Source organism: Athene noctua, chromosome 8 (genome assembly GCF_965140245.1).
Source record: "Athene noctua chromosome 8, bAthNoc1.hap1.1, whole genome shotgun sequence".
Lineage (NCBI taxonomy): Eukaryota > Metazoa > Chordata > Aves > Strigiformes > Strigidae > Athene > Athene noctua.
The window spans coordinates 16899890-16920469 of record NC_134044.1 but is presented as its reverse complement, the minus strand read 5'-3'; the positions used below and the strand labels follow the sequence as shown (position 1 = coordinate 16920469).

General features: G+C 41.7%; 1 protein-coding gene across 1 annotated transcript in view; it reads right to left on the bottom strand.

The window, feature by feature from the left end:
• Positions 1-19807, bottom strand: part of GMNC (geminin coiled-coil domain containing) — a 42832-nt gene extending 23025 nt beyond the window's left edge. Inside the window, exon 1 of the mRNA XM_074912484.1 lies at positions 19775-19807. Within this exon, the coding sequence (XP_074768585.1) occupies positions 19775-19807 (33 nt within the window). The remainder of the gene's footprint in view (positions 1-19774) is intronic.
• Between the last annotated feature and the right edge of the window lie 773 nt (positions 19808-20580).

Sequence of the window (20580 nt, the reverse complement as noted above, 5' to 3'; positions counted from 1 at the left end):
AGGTGGCTATAAGAAGTCCTGGGAAGTCATTAGGCCTGTCTGTATGCCCTAAAATGAGCTGCTCTTTACCTAAGCTGTGCCTGATGGGTGTTTGCCTAGCCAGCTCTTAAAGAGAAGAATGGAAGATCCCTTGCCAACTAATTCCAGCATGCCACTGTTGTTACCTGCAGAGATTTTTCTTGATGTTTAACCATCATTGTTGCAATTTAAGTCCATTGCTTAATCTTCTGTGCTCCTTGAATATAAAATTAATACTCTTTCCTTTTTCAGCAACCTTTTCCATATTTGATACTTTCCTTAGATCTTCAGAGCAAACACCACATTATTTTCTTCTTCTTTCACAGTATCCAGATTGCTGATCTTTCTAGTGTTTCCCCACAGGACTTCCTCTATTTCTTATTTATTATTTCCTGAATAGCCAAGAGAAGGGGCGGGGGGAAGGTAAAACAGGATCTGCTGCAAAGAGAATTTGTTAGCTAGGAGAACTTCTGTAGATAGGAGCTACCTGCTAATTGGAGTACCAGGAAAGTGGAGATGATGCTGGATACAGCCAAGCCACAGTTGTCATCCTAAAGTTTCAACATGTCTCAGTTCTGTGTGGCCCACCCTCATCTTGTCCTCTATAGCACATAAGTAGTGTGCACCCTGATCCTATTATAACTCATGGCAATAGCACCAGGAAGACCTGTATGCCTCAGTGCTTTTAAGTCATTCAAAAATGGCAATTCATATGGGCTGACAGCCAACTGAGTAAATGAGGTATTGGCTTCTCTCCAGATTTATGCAACGTGCTGGATTTTATTGGTGTTTCTCTGAGGTTTTCAGTATAGGCAAAAAAGCAAATAGGCAAAGTGATGTTTCCCTTGATCTACAGTCATCTGTAGATACAATCCAAAAGTGTTCTGAAACAGTTGAGAAAATACTTCATCTAGTTTATAGAATTGATGAAATCATACAATAGCGGGTTGGAAGGGACATCAAGGATCATATGGTCCAACCTTTCTTGCCAAAAGCACAGTCTAGACAAGATGGCTCAGCACCCTGTCCAGCTGAATCTTAAAAGCATCCAATGTTGGGGAATCCACCACTTTCCTGAGTTATTCCAATGTCTGATTGTTCTCACTGTGAAAAATTTTCCTCTTGTGTCCAATTGGAATCTCTCCAGGAGCAACTTGTACTCATTACCCCTCGTAAAGGGTACTGCATAGTGGCCTGGAACTGTGGGACTTCATGGATAGGGAAACTGTTTTGAAGGGTGTAGATCCTTCAGTGGTTGTGGCAGTCACGGGGACTCCTGTTTGCCCTGGACTCATGTTTATGCCTTCTAACACAGTTGACTGGAGATAAAGATTTCTAGTGAGCCAGTATGTACAAGAAAAGACGGCTTGCACAGAGCTGGGAGGATAGTGTAGTTGTAGTTACCCACGGAAGGATGAAGCACTGCCACCTCCTTCTAGAGCAAGAGAGAGTCACATTAGCTGGATAGTATTTACCTGGCTGCCACTCATGCTAGATCTGATGTGTGGAGCAGAATCAAAAGGCTGTCAATCCTGCACCAAATTAAAACAGAATCATGAGAATTAACATGCTTTATAAATGCGGGTTAAGCACACTATAAGCACACTGTAATTACGCGCAGCTGCCTGGCTAGTGCAATCCAGTAGCACTGAGTTTAGGAATTAAGTTGAATATACAATTAATAGGAGCTTATATTAAAGGCATTAGTAGAGTTACAAAAGCTTTGTAACAACAGAGTGTGACCCAGCCTTGGACACAGACAATGGGGTTTTGTGTGCTATAATTAGCATGCACAAAACCTCCCCATTAACTCAACAGTTTTCCATTTGTACTTTAAAGAATTGAACAGTGCAAAGCACTCTCGGCCCATCAGAGATGGGACCTGCGCACAGTATGGAAGTGTCAGGCATCTTTATGCTGTCTTCCTTTGGACAGCTTGGGCAGTGCCAGCTAGTCAACTGGGATACCTGACAAAATAATTTACCTACAAGGTCAGACTCTGCCTCTGCACTATGCATGCCTGAGTGATACCAGGACTGGCACACAGAGTTGCAACCAGCCCTTTGAAGAGCTACTGCTTATTTTTCTCCTCCTCACTCACTTGAAACAAGTGCATCTCAGTGCAGAGAAATATTTTGACTTGTTGCAGGACCTGAGACTTATGGGAGAGAAGCAAATGAAGAAGGAGGAAAGGAGTTTTTTCATGCATCAGCTAAAGTGTTAGAAGAAATCTTGCATTGAATTTAAGACCAATATGGCAGTAGTTATGATCTGTGAGCTGACATCTTTGAGATCACTCTGCAGGTCTTGGATAGAGCTGGAGAAAGATTGTACAAACTAAAGGTAACAAGCTGCAGAGGTTGGACATCTAAACCTGAAGAAGGGGAGAAAAACAGAACTTTGGAAAGCCCTTTGGAGGCAAAGAATGTTCAACAGCAGTTTGAGTCCCACATGCAAATTAAAATTCAGATGAGACTTAACACATAGTCTTCTGTGGGCACAATATTTATGTGACTAAGGTGGAGTCTGATAGTTAAGGATGAGGAAAAATATTTGTATTTACCTTCAGCTCAGGCAGTGTGTAGCTGTGCTAATTAGCTACTGAGGTACTACACTTAGGAGACTTACTTGCATCACTAGTGCTGCTGATCTTTGCACACACTGCCAGCCCTGTCCCACATCTGTGGCAGTGAAGGACAAGGCAGTGCCCTGTGGTTGCTGGGGTTTAAGGTATACAGACCTTGGATCTACTCCATTTATCCACTAAAGACTGATTTCTCCTCTTGTATTTTCCTAGGATACCTGTGATAAGATGCTTTCCCACTAAGCAGAATTGCCCTTCTTAAGAGAGGAGAGATGGCTGAGATGCAGTAAAATGTCTGACTGGGTCTTTCTGTGCTAGGATGAGCACCTCTGAAACTTGGTAGCCAGATACAGAGATTATCCAGAGTAGCTTGCAGCACTTCTGCGCAGCCACTGATTTTTTATTCCTCTGGTTTGCTGGAAGTGAAATATGGTCAATTCATAACTGCAGGACTCTGATGGGAGGAGCCCTTTAGAGATTATTTCACACTTAGGTTGACCTGGTTTTCCCCTTAAGGTTTGGTTTATGCCTAATGCCCTTCCAAAGACCATCTGTATTCTAAAGAGAGGCTCTTCTTTCTCTGTTTTTGCTGTCATCCTGCAATTTTGGGGACAGGCATTAACCTCAAGAAATGTTATGTCTGTCAAAATTTCACTGCTGCATACTTTGTGTGTGGACCTGAACAGCATTCTAGTGCTCACCTGAGACAGAAGCATCTGGTTTTGGGAGGTCAGGTACCTTGTAGATGAGATGACACTACTTTTCCTATTTAAAAGAGCAGCCTTCTTTTGCACCCAGATTTCAAAATTTTGCCACTTGCAGAAAAATTTTGTGTTTTCAACTGGCTGTGCAGAAGATTGGAATCATTGGATGAAAATAATTCATTATTGCTTCCTTTTCTATTAAATATGCAGTCCGTGCTGGAACTTTTAATAAAGCACGCATTAGTAGTGGCTCTGGCTTTCCTGTAGGGCACTAATATGTAATACAAATGACATCTATCATGTTTGATTTGTTCTGGTGCTTAAGTTTAGGGAAGCGTAGCTCTCACTTGTGACGGGAAGTTTTGAGTATCTCAGTGGTGAAGTGTCTTGTAATTTGTTACAGTCAATAAAGATGGCTGCTTTTTGCTGAGGCTAAAATAGAACTCCTACTAATGCACTAATTGTTAGTACTAAATACAAAGGCAACGCTTCTAGAAGTTCCTGAACTGCAAATTCCTTGTGACTAGAAAAGTATATGGCTGAAGTATTGCCCTGCTCTTGCATTCTTTCCTGGGCATTCTCTACTGGCCACAGAAGAAAATAGGTTGTAGAGCTAAATGGTCCATTGGCACTGTTGTATCTACATATTCATAAAGATTGATTCACCTTCACCTCTTCTCAAAATAAGGACTCATTATTCATCTGTGTGGTGTTGTGTTGCCTAATTTGTCCAATGTTTGCCACTTCTCATTGTAAAGGTGGTGATAGCTGGAGGGTTAATGTCATCTGGGATTTTGCCCGTGATGAGTTAGATGACTAAAACAAAATTTTCCAGCCTAGACAATTGTTTGCTGTCTTATTTCAAACAGTGAAAAAACTTAAAATACCAAAATTTTTACTGAGTAACATTTTCAAAATTAAATTAGAAAATGTAACTATATTTGCTCTCATTTTGGTCTACTCTACAAATCTGCTCCAGGTTGTCTATAGGCTGTGACTGTCTGTGCCACCTGGTTATTGTCTATCTGTTGCATGTTACTCCCTGCCCAGTGGCACAGTCTGTACTGGAGGTGCAAAGGCTTTCTTCTGTACTGTTCTTATGACCTGTGGCTTGTTTCCTCATTTTTTTCCTTTTAAAATAATTAAATTTAAAATAAACCTCTCAGGTTTTGCTAATTCCACCTTTTGTTCTTTGGTGTTGACATAATTAATAATTGTATAGAGCTATTTGACAGATGGTTTGTATGAAGCATGAGCAAGTAAATTATTCTTGTTTTGCTTAGAATTGTAGGGGAAAGCACTGTTTGTTTAGATCTGCGTGTACTTTTTATTTGAACAGTGTATGTTTTTAATATCTGTCTATGGACACAGGCGTATATGCACAATCTGTTTTATCACACACTTGTGTGCACTCCTGTTGTGTGCCCTGAGTCCAGATAGATTTCATACACATGGTCTGACCGTCTGATTGTTGCTATTATGCTTCAGAGTATGTTTTCAAAAATAATTTCCTGCCACATTCCTGTCTGTATTTGTAGGCTGAGTTTATCCTCTTCCCTGCTGTTCCATGATCTGCCCCTAGGTTACTAACAACCCCAACAGACAGCCTGGCTCATGCTACCTGCTGCTTAGACGCAGATTAACTCACTACCAGCCATATGGACTACCGACTTCACAAATTCCTCTCCTTTTGCTTTCTGCTCTCAGAAAAGTTAATGGACAGTTTGCTGGTAAAGAAAACGTAAAACAAAACCCCAAACCTGTGACATAATCACCTGAGCTTAACACAACTGGCCCCTCCATCTGCCTTTACGCTGGGATTTGTGCATATAAAGCAGAACATGGTGCTGTGCGCAATGCGGATTCATGCTGGTGACTTTCCCTTATGGCATAGGTACTTGTTCAAAACACAATGAAATTGAACACAAACAGAGGCATTGTGCATACATTTCACACACATAACCATATATAAGTTTATATTCTTAAAAAGATCCCCATTGTGCCATTGCGCTTTAATCAGTAGTGACTCTCATGGTTGTTTCTTAAGCATTCTTAGATGGGCAGACCATGTTTTCACAGTGAGTTACATATTTGGGGAGGCATGGATGTGAAGCCAGAAAAAGTTTTTTCAGGAAGTTAAGATGCTGTGACATAAATAAGGAGAGGTATAGAAGATCTGCATTACGTTACTAGTGTTGCATCTCGAGATTTTTATCAGAAAACTGAACCTTTTAATGCCAAGTGCTGTCTTTAGGGTGCCCTCTCTAAATATTATTTACTATCTGTGTTTTAGACTTGGGGAGCCAGGATGCTCAGGAATTACTGGGCTGAGTCTCAGAAGTGCTCAGGGCCAGCATTAGCAAACATTAGTGGTGTGCCTTGCCCCTACCCTGTGGCTGGGCCTTTTGTGCTTATGGATCCTGTCCAGACTGAGTGTGCATCAAGATGGAGTCCTGACTGACTCTGCTTGGGCTTCTTGCTGTGGGGGCAGATGAGGACATCCTAAAGAGATGGTAGCATTAGTCTGTGCTCTTGAAAATGTGCCCCGTGGTCTGAGATGCAAGTGAAACGTGTCTTAAGCCACCTCAGGTGCTCACTAGTCACTACTCCTCTGTCACTGAGGTACTCTTGTATTTAAGATTTAGATTACAGGTATAGTGCAACCAGTCACCTGTGGATTACAGTTTATATTGGCAGTTAGTGTATGTGCATTCATGTACAGGTAATCTGATACGTATAAATATGTCAGATTATCATGTGTACTACTGTTGCTTAGGTATTTGTTTTTGCTAAAAGTTCAATCCTTAATTTAACCCTAGAGTTAAGACTTTGCATCATAGCTTGCAAGCATTAGTTTATATAGTCTTTACGTTCCTTTGCTAAAGGACTTCATGGTTATGGAAACAAGGAGGACTTAAATTAGCCGATAGATATGCAACAGTATAATTGGTGTAACTGCTGTGACAGTTCTAACAGTGCTGGGTTTACAAATTGTACTTTCCTAAGTGCTTCTGGGGGGGTTTAATCTTTGGACACTTTGGCAAGTAAGACAATTAAAGCTTTAGGAAGACTCAAGTGAGAAATACAATATAATATAAACAGTTTAAAATGGAAGTATATTTTTTTTTTTCCTGCAACATTACCTGGCTTTTAAATATGAAATATAAATATTTTTACAGTTTCTTTGACTTTCTCATGTGTATTGCACCATAGAGATTGAAATTTATCTTATTAGACCTAGATCCAGCCAACCGTTTTTCCTCATCCCTCCCCGAAATTAACAGTTTTGCTAACATTTCTTGGGTTCTCCAAATTTTTCAATCTTTGGAAAGAGGGGAGAAAAAAGTAGTTCTTAAAATAAAGAGCCATGAAGTGTGGCTTCTCCAGTGACAGAATGCAAACTTGGATAGAATAAAAAAAAAAAAGGAAGACACTAAAGAATAGAAAGTTTTTATTTTCCAAATGTTTGAGGGGTTTTCATCAAAAGATTTCTAGTGTTTCTTTTTAGAAAAAAATTCTTTCCAAATATCATGATATTATGACATTATATCATAATCAAATATGATAACACTATGTCATTCTCTGCAGCTGGATGGGTTTACTTGTGTAACTGAAGAGAAGGATCCTGACTTTTCTCCCTCTGATCTTAATGATAAAAATCCCTCACTTTCATCTCAAAACTAGGTTAAACATTTGTGGTGTTATTTAAAATGGGTGGGACTGTACTTTGACTTCCTTGTCGTGAGCCAAAGGGATCTCACTCCCTTGGGTCTGCATGGTTGCTCTGGCTGTGTGAGAAAGCAGGGTAGAGGCAGGCCTGAGGGCCAGATACGTTGGGAAAGAGGCAATACAAATGTCTGTCTTTAGTCTTGGGGATATGGGAATTTTAATTTTGTTCTAAGGCTTGAAATAGGTCTTTAGCAAGGAGAGAAACAGACAGGGCCCCAAGGTGCCAACCGGTGAGGTGGCTCTGCAACCGGTGCGGGAGCACCCAGAGCTGGTCGGGAGCAGCGATTCATCAGGTTATTCTACAACATGATCAGTGCATGAGGAGAAGGGGTTTGCTGTGCTCTTACATGTACTTAGCTGACGGATAGCATGGTCAGAGGAGTAGACCTGATGTACAGTTGTAAGGTCTTTGCCCCTCTGATAATACACGTTCAGCTTGAGTTCTCTGTCCCATCCTTGTGTAATGAAAATTTCTCAGCAGGATGGTGACTTGTGTTGTGGCCCTGGGTCCTTGGGAGGAGGGGCAAGGGGGGAGGAATAGATTTCTGTATCAGCAAATACCTTGGAAGTGGATGCAGGATATTTAGTGAGCACGTGTAAGCCGCCATGAGAGCAACAGGGAACAAAAGTCTTAATGAAACCCTTTGACAGGAGGGTAACGCTGGCTGGCGTGGTCACTGGTGCTTAGCTCTGGTGCAGACGCCAGCCAGGCCCTGCTGAATTAATCCTCTTAGGGAAAGAAAGAGTAGAAAGCGTTTCCATCTGCTGCATGTTCTCTTTGGATGTAGTGTTTGCTGTGTCCAAGTCTTCTACACTTCTTTCTGTCTCTGAGGCATAGCAGGAGATCTTAGGAAGGGAAGAACACTGGAAGTTGTTGCCTTCCTCCTTTGGATCTGGATGTATCCACAGATACGAGAAGGAGAGCAATAGGAATTGGTCTGTCTCCCCTTAAAGTATGGACTGGCAGTCCTTACAGCTTGCCTTGCTGTCCCATCTGTGCTTTATTTGTCCTGTCTGTCGTCTTCAATGCTGGATCACGCTGCTTTTCTCTTGATATGGTTGCCTCCTTAAAGATCTCATGTGGAGTCACTCTGCTTTCCACAAGCTGTCCTCTAAAGTTCTGATGATGGTTTTGTACCTCTTGGGACTAAATGGATGCTGAGATCAATATTCCAGGATACTTCTGTTCTGGTATCAAAATCCCAAATCCAGCCACCTGTGTTTTAGTGGAGGGAAGGAAGCTCTGATCTAGGTCTGAGTTTGCTGATCATAATCTGAAACTAATGTGCCTCACTTATTTTCAAGAAGAAATTGCAGAATCGGATTTCCCACTACATTTGAAGAGCCTGAGCAGAGCTGCTCTCTGGCCACTGTGAAACACGGGTCTGGGGTGATATACAGTGCCTCAAGACTCTCTCAAAGGAATGTGTAATACCCAAAATCCATGGGTAAGGGTTTGCCATCCTCAGTCTAAAAGGACAGGTCTCTGCATGTTCAGAGAAAGAATAAAACCTTCACACTCTGTTTTTACTTCCACTCCTGATTTTAGTTTTTTTTTTTAATGATTTGGACAATCTTTGACACTTTGTGGCATTAAATTAGAAGTTTTTAAAATTAATGGCATACAACATCTCTGGTACACCGTGTGCTTGCCGTTCTAGGAGAAACTGGCCTTAGTCATGTGGTTTTTGCTCTTTGTGCTGGCCAGGTCAGGTAGAGGAGCAGCATGTTTATTTCAATATTAAGCCGTCAGCAGATTATAGCAATATATTGTAAGGAAAAAGAGGTTCCTGAACATTATTAAGTCTTTAGTTTGGGATTAGGAGGTTTTAAGACAGATTTAATTAAACAGAGCAGGGACACCTCTATGAACCTGAAGTTGAGGTTAATTCACTCCCCTAATGTGCTCCCTTTCTTGATTACACAAAGATGAAACAAATTCCATGTCCTACCTGGGGAGCCCTGGATGGGAATGTGAAGTTTTATCTCCAGACAGTTCAGCACCCTGTCAGTGAGGCCATGATTAATAACCATGTCAGGGGACTCTTGGTGATGGAATGAATTGAAGTCAAGCCGTGTCTGACAGCGAGTCAGTGCCACACAGGGTACTTTCATGGAGATGGTGGTCCTGACTGAATGGGCCTGATAAGAGGCCCTTCAGAGTTGCAGCAACATGGGGGAAAAGGAGAGTGGCATCCAAAAGTTGTCAGGAGCTCATGATTCATGGAAGCAGGAACTAACCAGGGATAGGTGTTTGTCTGCCTTTGTGCTTGGCCTCTCTTGGACTGTGATGAGCCTCTTTTCAGTGAAGTGGTGAAATGGGTCAGATGCCATTAGAGCTTACCCCAACTGCCACCCCCACGGTAACCAAACACAGACAAGCCTGGTTTAGAGCTGTCTTGAATTTCTGATGGTTTTTCACTGGATGTCTCCCACTTTTGCTTATTTCGGCACCCCTTGTCTCAGTGTTCAAGTGGCACAAGATTTGCAGATGAGAACAATGATTGTTTGTGTTACACCTGGAAAGCTTTTCTTCTTTAAACCTGTATTCATACAGACATGTGGAACAGCTGTTATTATTTAAAGTTTTTACCTTCTTTCCATTGTGAGCAGTAGCTTCCAACTGCTGAATGAAAAATCCTGTATGTACATGGAACTGGAAACATGCTCATATGTGGCTGTTGGTCTCATTCCAGCTGTCTTTTCTGGTAGACTGAACAGACTGATCTCTCTTCACCTCTGCCAGGTTGCAGTCCTCTTTAACCATGTGATATTCCTTTTCTACTTAACCCACCAGTGTCTCCCCAAACCACAGGTCCCCTGTTTCTACACAAAGCACCCTCCTTCTCTCCATACATCCTTAACTTTTTTCCCTTTTGTCCCAAGAGTCTAGGAGGAATTTGAGTCTCTTGCTCACTGTGTTCCTTCTAAGCACCACTGCTGTCCAGAGTATTGTACTCTCCCTCAATTTTGCATATGCAGGTAGTAAAATTAATTCTGTTTGAATGGGCCCAGCTCCCAGAGGGGTTTAGACCACTTTCTAATGTTTATTACTTGGATAAATCTGTACATTTTGTTATTGGAGCTTTTATGTTTATTATGAGGTTATTGATAAAAATGCTGATAAGTATTAGACTGATACTGAGGTCTGCAGGATGCTAGGGTGTTCTCGAGTCAAGTGTACGTTGCCAGGTCTTGGGATGGTATGTTCTTTGCAGACCCAGCAGTCAGCACTTGAACTGCCTTTTGCCTCCTTCTATCTCTTCTAGGCTTATTCCTCTAGTTTCTATGTTTGAACTAAGTCAAGTTATACTACAAGTCTGATACTAGACGAAACCTGACAGTTCTGAATCTAAATACACCATGAATGTTGGGTAAGATGAGAAAAATTGGTTCCCTGTTCTGTAGTTTCAAGTCAGTACGTGAAATGTACAACTATGTGCTCTCTTAAAATAAAGTTTCAAATCCTCCATGTGAACAGAAAGTAGATGAACATGCAAACCAAAGTTCTGTATCCTTTGCAACTGTTTTTTCATTTCTTTTCCAAGTATCTGTATAAATCTGATAGGAGTTCCTGCTGTGGGCAATCACAGCTGAACACTGAGTCAAGGATACAAATGAAGTCCAGATTTTCAACATGTTATTTTAAAAATCCCCTACAGTTAATGCACTGTAAGCCTGATAGAGATGCTTTCAGTCAGACCACTTTATACACACAGTATTCAGGGAAAGTTTTAAGTTGGGGAGGAGTGTGGATTTGTCTTTGTGTAGTATTCTGAATGCATCTTGGTACAGACTTGATTTGGTCCTTGTTTTTTGTTTTGTTTTGTTTCTGGAATACCAAACAGCTTGTTTGTAGCAAAGTTGTAGCACTACTGACATGCAGATCTGGGCTCCGGCCCTGCAGCCAGTTAAGGAAGGGAAATAATGCCACCTTATGTCCTGATTTGTCACTGCCGAGCCTGATACTTGGTTCAAATCAAATGCCTTATGAGCAAGGAGTGCTGTGGACTGAGTTCCCCCTGCTTTCTGGAGTTATTTCCACTTGGTCAGAAAGAATACAAGATGAATGTGAAATGCTTGATGTGTTGGTAGAGATTTGGCTCGTACTTTGGCTGAGTTTGGCAGCATCAAAGCAAAGAGAAAGGACGATTCAGCCCCAAAACACTAAATGTGATATTGCAAAGTCTGTGTATATTTACATGAAACGCTTCCTGGGTTATTAGTAGTTGAGGTAAACTTTATAAATGTAGAAGAGTGTGAGGAAAGTGTCACCAATTTGAATATTTGCACAACAAATTTAAAAGATTTGTAACATAAATGACACTGAAAGTGGAACTGCTTTGGAAATGTAAATTTAGACTTCTCTTTGTTTTTGACTATTGCTTTATATTTCTGCTATTTGATTAGGGTTTTCTACAAAAACTTGAGATTTTTTTTAGAAAATATAGTTACTATCTGAAATTTAGTAGGAATTTATTTTATAGTAGTTGTTCAAGTAGTAGGAGCTAATTGAGCATTAATATGGCCAGATTTAAAATTAACATTTAAAAGGAGTCTCTGATTATTGGTTTGTAGTCCCAGTCATTTGGAGGGAGAAAAGTGTGATTTAAGAATTAAGTTTTTGTGTGTGCACTTCTACAGGCATGTTTTATTACATTTTTTCTGCCAGCATGACAGTTAGCATTGGCCCTTTTGTCTAAACACAGGTCAGATGCCCACTTATCTGATTGGCTCTGAAGCGAGCATTAAAGAAAATCAGTAATATTCTGGATTTGCTAGGCTTTTTCTTTAGAATAAATAATTACACTGTAAATTGATGCAATTTAGGTAAACATGTTTATATAAGCTTGGGGTTACAAACATACAGTCAGTATGTGATCTTAGTGGCTGCTCTCTTCTGAGGCTGGAATACACTTTTGTAGTATTTCTCTACAGATGATGTGGTTTACCTGTGTGAAAATGGTTTGAAGACACGTGGGTGCTGAATTGTTCTATAGCACCATCCATATCAGTCAAAGAGGTGGAAACACCAAGTAACTTGAATAGACTTTGGATCTGACTTTACCAATGACTGGATTTGAGGGTAGGCATACCTTTCCTCTTCCAGATCCCCCAGAGAGCCAGCTGCAACATTCACCCATCTGTCTGACAGCCAGGAAATTTCTGTGGGTTTGGGGTTTTTTTGTATGTTGCTTTTTGGGGTATTTTTTGTTGTTGTGTGGTTTGGTTTTTTTTTCCTTCTTGGGGATTATTTCCCCACACACACTTTTCTTTTGTTGTTGTTGTTCAGAATCACAACCAAATGGCGTGTTTGTTTCAGTTTTCTAATGTGTCCCTGATAGTGTGTTTAGATGCACACTCAGGTGTGAGTTTATTTGGCGTTCTCTTTCCTTACTGAGCAATCAATCTTACAGCTATGAGTACAAGTGAAACGTAGGAAAAAATTGTACCTATTTATACAAGAGTGACTTGTGAGAATGGTTTTGCTTTATTGGTTCTTGCTGTATGGAGAAGCCTTTCTGCTTGCATGTTATTTTGTTACAGACTTGGGAAACTTTTCAGATGCAGCTGTTTGTTTCGCTGATGTTGACCATTCACTGGGTGAAAAATGGCAGTGAATCAACAGTGTTTTCCCTGAGTTTGTAGTTGAGAATGATGTGAAGGGCAATCTGTTGGAAGACCAATTACTATTTTCCTCACAGAAAGGAGACATAAACCTGCCAAGTGGGTGGTGCTGGAGACATTGGAACCTACTGCAATAAACAGAAGTTGAATGTGATATGCCTGAAAAAGGATGGACAGATAAAACTTCTTAAAGTATGAGGCAAGACTGTTCTTCCCAATAAAGACTTCCTCACCTTTGGTACAAAGGTGGTTCTCCATATTATTTTCTGTTAGGGATGTTGGTATGCTGTTCTAAACAACCTCAGGCACACTCGGATAATAAACAGGTTTTAAAAATGATATAACAAGAATAGAAATACAAAGAGCCTAATACTGAAGGGTACCAAGACGTCACAGCTACGATTTTGCATGCATGGAGGTTGCAGAAAGTATGAATTTGATGAAAGTCTATTAAACTTTTGGGAGCAGGCATGTGATCACACTGGATCATGGCAGAGGAACTTCTGAAACAGATGGTGACCTTCAGGAAGAAAAGATATGTTCTCTGCAGGATGTGTGTTCCTGACTGAACAGTAAATTCAGTCTCACAATGGGACAGGAATGCACTCCAATACCTTCTACATGTGTTGACATAGGGAAAATGCACCATAGGTTGGTGTCCATCAACTTTTTATATTGCCACAACAGAACCTGTAAAAAAAACCCCTATGCAAATTCATAGCTGTAGTTGTCAACTGAATGATCTTGCATGCTTCTCTGGAATCAAGACTCTATACAGGGCTCTTAATTCATCAGAACTTCAGAGCAGCAGAAGTTGGGTTTCCAGCTACAGTTGTCCTCTTCCTTTCTCTTCCTCTCTGTTTCCTGGGTGCTGCATGCCTGCTATCTCACAGCCCGTGGAGAAAATATGGTCCTTTCCTGTAGAAATGGACACTCAAGGAGTATTTCATTTCTCTCAGCTGATAAAAACAGGTTTTGATCTTCCAGTTTTACTACAGCACAGATTTGTTTTTCCTCATACACAGATTACATGGTAGGGGGTTGCCGTTGACTAGGCAACTTCTGTGGGATGGAATCCTATAGAAATAAAGGAAAAAAGAATGCACTCTCTCTCCCACTTTTGTAATCTCATTTCAAGGTTTTGGCATCATCTCTCCGAGTATCTGTTGCGCAGTTTAGAAAACATTTTACTCTGCCTTTGCTATCTTTATGCCCTTACGGGTTCCTCTGTAGGTAACTCCTCCTCTTGGATCAAGTTCATTTTGTTTGCTTTCTTCCTGAACCCTTATCTTCTTGGTTAAATAGAGAGCCAAAATAGTTGGCAAACTTTGGGCATCTTTAATTATCATTAGCAAATTGTTGAGAACACAGTAGACAATTGACGGTCTGGTCTTCAGAGTGCCATTAAAAGAGATTAGAAAAGGCTGTTTGTGTGCGTTGTACAAATTTGTTTGTTTTCAAGCACTGAGAGTATAATGAAAATGTCCCAGCCAGGCTTAGCTGTTGCCGTAGTACCAGTCAAAGCCTGGGACATACGAGTGAAGCATCGTTGTTCTGGGTTACCCAGGACCTCTGGATTACTGAAAGTGGCGGAAGACTCGCAGGGCAAAATGAAAGCCAAGTGTAGACTGACTGACCTACCTCTCCTCAAACTTGCCCAGGGATGTCTGCATGGCAGTTGCAAACGGATTATGAAGTCACTTGTATATAATAACATCAATTAATTATGCAAATCAATAATCTAACAGGTGAATATCTCACGTGGACAATTGCATTAACTCCAGCAAAGATCAATAACAAATGCTTCAGTTAAGAATGAAAGAAAAAAAAAAAATACAGTCTCAAACATCCTCAGGGAAGTTTCAATTGGAGGTAATTAGTGCTCAGCCTGTTCTGTGATACACAGTGGGTTAGGTCTTTTTAGCTGCTTGTTTTGTCTAATATAAAAATACATTCTTATTTTATTATGTGCAAGAACTCCCCTAAACATTTGGTGTCAGTAATGTCTTATGTCTGTGAATTTCTCAGGATAAATCTCCCAGCGCCAGAGTGTGTAGAGAGAGTGTGGTGAAACAAAGGTCAGAAGGATGGGGGCCTGCTGCTGACTGTAGGTCTTCTGGCTCCGTTTAAATTACCATAGAAAGCTTTTCTGGTTATATATGTCAAACAGGGGAAAGATGCTGGAAACATCGTTCACACTTTGTAGAAATTCATCTGGCTTTTCCCTTTGCACTACCCATGTGTTTCTTATAACAAATTTGTCACTTTTTGGATTCACACACGAGTTTGAAATATTGAAGAGGAGCTTGACAAAAGGTCTTAAATTTCTCACTTTCATCAAAATTCTGAGTGGTTGTATTTCAAATCAACGATACTTTCTCTCAGGTTTCCTTGGAAATGTGCTGACCTCTAGCAATTGCTTACAAACGTGCTGGCTTCAAGCATCTCGAGAAGTCTGGTGGGTTTGATATGATTTCTTGTAGTGTTTTGCTGAAAGATTCACAGTTGTCTTGATTGTATGGGTATCATCAGTCAAGCTCTGAATAGGTATATATTTTGGTGTAAGGTAAAATTAGTGGGTGTCTGAAGAGGGTTTCCAGCTCCTCCAGCAAAACACACTCTGTGAGCTCCTGTATTGTGTTTTGCTTAGCTGACCTGCCTAATATGTGTTGCCACAGTGTATTGTATGAGACAGCTTGGGTGTGCAGGAAAGTCAGTTCTGATTTCCCCACATGTAAAGTGTTAAAGACTGTTCTCAACAGAGATGAGCTGAGAATTTTTCAGGCCCTACAAACCACCACATGATTATGTACATCGCTACCTGGTATTATAAATAGCACCTGAAAGACCTTACATATTAGAGACTGAGGGTCATCTTGTCAAAAGATGTTGTAGAGGCTAAACTATTCAAGGGAAGACTGGAGAAGTTCAGGAAAGAGAAATCCAGCCAGGGTTACTAACCACAGCAAACTTCCCTCTGACTCAGGAAGTTCCTGGGCTGAAGATATAATAGTTGGAGACAGGAAGAATTTAAGGGAGAAGTATCATACATTTGTCTGCTCTGTCTAGCAACTGCTGTGGTCACTGTTGAGACTGGGGTGCTTGCTTAGGTAGCCATTCATTCTGATCCAATGCAACAAACATTATTATGGGTTTATATAAGACTTATTTCTATTTTTCTGATAACATTATACCCTAGTTTCAGTGAATACTGAATTCTCAGATGATTTGGTATGGCTTGAGATATTTCTGTCCAGAGCTTAATGAATCCTTTGAAGCTGCAGACCACTGGGCATACAAGTGAATCTAGATTTAATGCAAAGTTCTTACTTCCTTCAAGAGTACTGTACCAGTGCAAAAAATAATGTTTGTTCTTAGTGTCCCATGAATTATGCCACCTCTCCTGCATGATTGCTATGCTTTAGGCTCCTTATATGAATCCTACAGCAACAGTTAACAAAGTTCTGTGCCCTAGAAGGTCAGTAGATGACAAATGTTGAGCATTTCTTTTAGACAGCCTAATATTAATTAGTCCACTGATTAAGACAGATCTGAGTAAGATACCTGACTACCTATTGCAGTGGCAGAGATAAGGGCATGTTTGCCCGTTGCTGACTTGCTATGCAGGGAGTGACTTCCAGAAGAAGATCTGAGTAGCCCCTGGTCAGTGTGTGCTATCTCTGCTGGGACAGCAGCTGTCCTCTGGGAAACCACAGTGAGAAAGATGGTGGAGGAGGAAGAATAAAATACTGGCCTGGTGGCTTGATGAGACAGTAGCAACATATATGAAAATATTTCAGTTTTCAGTGATTTCACATGGTTGATTTAGGCAGAGAAACTGTAACTGTCAAAGTAAGGTTCAGAGGCAGAAAGAAGCTTCAACCAAACAGCTTGAGAAGTGAGTTTTTGTCCATTCCTGCAGGTCTTTGGCCCCATCACTGCAGCATATTTTTGCCCACACCCTAGTGGAGCAGAGTGGCTGTTTCACATGGCACTGCATGTGATGCAGTTCTTCAGTCCTTCCTCTTTTTGACCCTGTAATCAATTTTTTCCACTTTCATTTGTGAAGAAATAAAAGGTTGAGGGAGGAGGGAGAAGCAATTTCCTTTTAATTGCTTGTTTGTCCTTGTCTACTCTCCCATTCTTTCAGGTTTCTCAGAGCAGGGTTGGGGGTGTTTTGTCTCTCTTTTCTTATTTTCACTGGTACCGATAGGAAGAATGACATTTTCTGCTTGGATAGAAACCAATCACTTCCCCAGACCCCCTTGAGAAAGCTTAATTTGCCCAACTAGTCAGTATTCCATCTTCGTTAAAAAGTCCCAGACTGGAATTTGGATTTAATCCTTTGACTCACGTTTTTCCTTCTCTCTCCTGCCTTCCACATTGCCACTTACACTTCCCAAAGTACTTTCCTCACCTTTTTTTTTTTTTTTTTAATTATTATTACCATGCACTCAAGTTACCCTTAGCGCATGAGGAAAAAGGACTGAAAAATACTCCCCAAACAAAAGCAAATAAAAAAGCCCCTCACCAAAGTAAATAAATAAGTAGACAGAGAAAACAGGCTTCTAGTTCATTTTCTTCTGCCTTTCCCTTAAGGCATGAAGTAATGCCAAACTATTCAGTGTGTGATGCAACTGCCTGATGGACATTCAGAGAATCCCAGCAGTGGCAAAAACAGAGTTTACCCAAGCGCGAGTTGGCAGTGAGACCAATCTCTCCAACAAGAGGCTATTTAAAGCCACAATGTGATGCATTTTTAACATTTTTATTCAGCACAGCATTTAATTGCTCACTGACAACCCACCTAGACATTTGTGCCTGGGTGTTTGTGACTGGAATTGTTTGCTATCTGTATTGTTTCAGAGCTGTTCAGTCATCAACTGAGAGTCTGAGGCAGGAATGAGAATTTGTTCCCTTAGCATTTGCTGTCTGAGATGGGTCAGTAAGGGTTTTACCCTCCAGTCATGTCTTGCCTCTTCCATTTTTCTCCAGTTATTTCTTCCCAGCAACCTTTCCCCTTCTGCTAGCTTGCTCACAAAGGGTGATGGTGAATGGATATAAAGATGTACTTGGTTGTATTAGCTTCACCTAGAAATGAGAAGCTGTAGCATGGAGAGGTTAAACTTCTTGTTGAAAGATGCAGAGATAATCTGTGACAGAATGAGGAATAGCCATAGTTCCTGATTCGGAGCCACCAGGATGACTTGGCTGTGCAGATGAGCTTTACGCTAGCTGGCTTTGCGGCAGCACAGCCACAACACTGCCTGCTTGCCAGAGCTCTATAGCTTGCTCTCACTCTGTGTCCCTGTGGATTATGCTGTTACCACATCCACTGCAGCTATTTGAGAATAGCTCATATATATCCGTACACCTTGGTGTTCTAAGCCTTGAATGAATGTCACTACATGCCAGAAGTGTTACATATGCTCACCATTGATGGCAAACTATGATCCTCAATCATCTGTGCATTTCTGTCTTCAATTCTTACCTGCCTTTTCAGAAGTCATGAGACTGAGTTAATTTTACCAATTAAAAACCACCAACACTTAAAAAAAATGCTACATCAAAGTCGTCATGTTGTCTCATAGGACACAAAGGCGTATTTCAGCACTCTGCTGAGTTGGGGCCTTGGTGTTTGCAGAATGTTTTGACATCGTTGGACAGGAGTAGCTTTGTGCAAGTCAGTGAAGGATGGTGGAGTTGCATGCACAGCTCAGCAACTTTATTTCATTAGGGCTATCCAAGCAGATGAGTCTTAGCAGAAAATTCTCAGAGGTGTTAGGGGTGAGATGGTATTTTCAGCAACTAAAGCACCAAAGTAACCCCTTTGTTCACTAGTGCAGGCTCGCAGAAATCACTGTTATCTTTCAGTACCTCAGTTTCCTCATCTGCCAAATGGCAGCAGTGACAGTTGTCTTCCTTTGTGAAGCACTCAGAAACTGCTGATGCTGGGCTCCCTGCAGGCAGGTGCTGCTGGCTCCCAGGAGGTCCCTGTGGGTACTGATCATCTGCATAGATCGGAGACAGAAGGAGAGTCCAAGAAATCCCAGGCAGTCCTGCTCGGGGTAGCTTCCTTCCCATCACAGCACAACTTCTGGTACTCTTTGCTTAAGTATTAATTAACAAACGAGCTAATCCAGAAGCACTTAAATGATCAGCTTGGGAGAATTGTCCATTCCCTTGAATCTTCTATGCTCTTTTTTTTTTTTTTTTTCTCCTTTCAAATTAAGGCAGTGTGTTAAATGTGGTGACTGTGTTGACATTGCACAATATAGAACCACCCGCTCCTGTATTGGGTCCTTTCGCTGCCTTTGTATAGGAAGTTTCTGCAGAAACATGTTGCCGGGACATTGCACTTTATGCCATCTCGTTGCATGGCAAGAGTCCAGGCTAGCACCCAGGAGCGAGTCAATGTATGAGATTAGTTTAATCCTCTCAGAATCCTCTGATGGGGAGGGGAAGGACAATGACCTAGTGCCAGCGTTTATTTTGTCCACAAGTTCAGTTTGAATAGGGAGGAGAAGGTGGTGGTGGTGGGGAAAGGAGAGGAAAAAAACCTTCCTGGAGTTCATTGGGTCTGGAACGGTGCCAGGCCCGGGGGGTGACTCACAAATGGGGAGTGAAGAAAAGGGGGGAAAGAAGAGCAGAATGATGATTAGAAATCACAAATGAAAGAATCCTGAAGAGGGGGGGGAAGCGAAAACAACAAAAAAACTTCTCCGCTTCTCTGAATATGGGGGGGGGGGGGGGGGGGGGGAATTCTTTGCCTTTTCTAAGGGTCCTATTCATTAGCAGATGCACTGCTCTACTGCCAAGGGAAAAGGAGCACCCTGAACAGTCCTGCCCTCTCTCCTTGGGAGGCACTTACTGGCTCAGCCTAGGTGCAAGAGAAATTATTGTCTCTCCCCTGCTGAAGCTTATTTTGTGCACCTGTTTCTTGCAGAGATCTTCAGTCTCTATCTGTTTTTACTCCAGCTGCACCCTCACTGGCTCTCAAAGGTGGATGCACATATCTATAGGCAACTCTGAGATTGCTAAGGAGAGCTTCTCCAGTCTGCTTAGCAGTGCAGAATCACAGCATGTAGGAAAATGCCTTCTAATGCCTCACCTGCGCATCACTGTCAATGCGGAGCTGTTCCATGTAGACCAGACCCTTCATGTGAAATCACCAGTGCATAAGATCCAAATCCAGGTGGGACTCTGCCTTCTGTGAGTAGTCCTGGATGTCTGGGCTGGTTGGATGTCTATACGGTCAGTAAACCACAAGCCTGCGCTGTGTACCTGCAAACACTCAGGCACTGTCTGGAAGACCCATGCTTGCTCCAGTGGGGCAGGGGCACATGCTGGGCTGGGTGCACCACGGCTCAGTCTGGTAGCAGATCATCTGAGCTCAGCTCTTCCTTCCTCTGAAGATACCTGGAATGTGAGCAACCATCAAGAGAGGAGCCAGTGGTGCACCCAGGAGGAAGCAGGTTGCAGGGCATGGGTGCTATCCACAGCAGACTGGAGGGATTTGAAGTGGCTGCTTTACAGGGGAGCTGCTCACGGCCCTGCCTCTGCCACAGGAGCCTGTGCAAGGACCAGGAGACATCTCCTCCAGTCTTGCCTCTCTTGTGGAGTATTTACTGTGTATTTTACTCACATTTCTTTTTTCCGGGACAGCTGAGGAGTATCCTGTACACAAGCCCCCAGGGACACCAATGAAAGTGCCTCTGTAGCCTTCTGGGTTTAACAGCATTTTATTTTTTCTTTTTATGTATCCTTCCAACTATGCCAAGTCCTTTTAAAATAGGAAAGAGCATAACTTATATCCTGCTCCCTCCGTTATGCAAAAAGCAGCTTTTAGATCAGACTGCTTTCCATGGCATGCATCAATGTAGAATCCCAGCTGGGCAAGACCCACTGTTCCCCTTT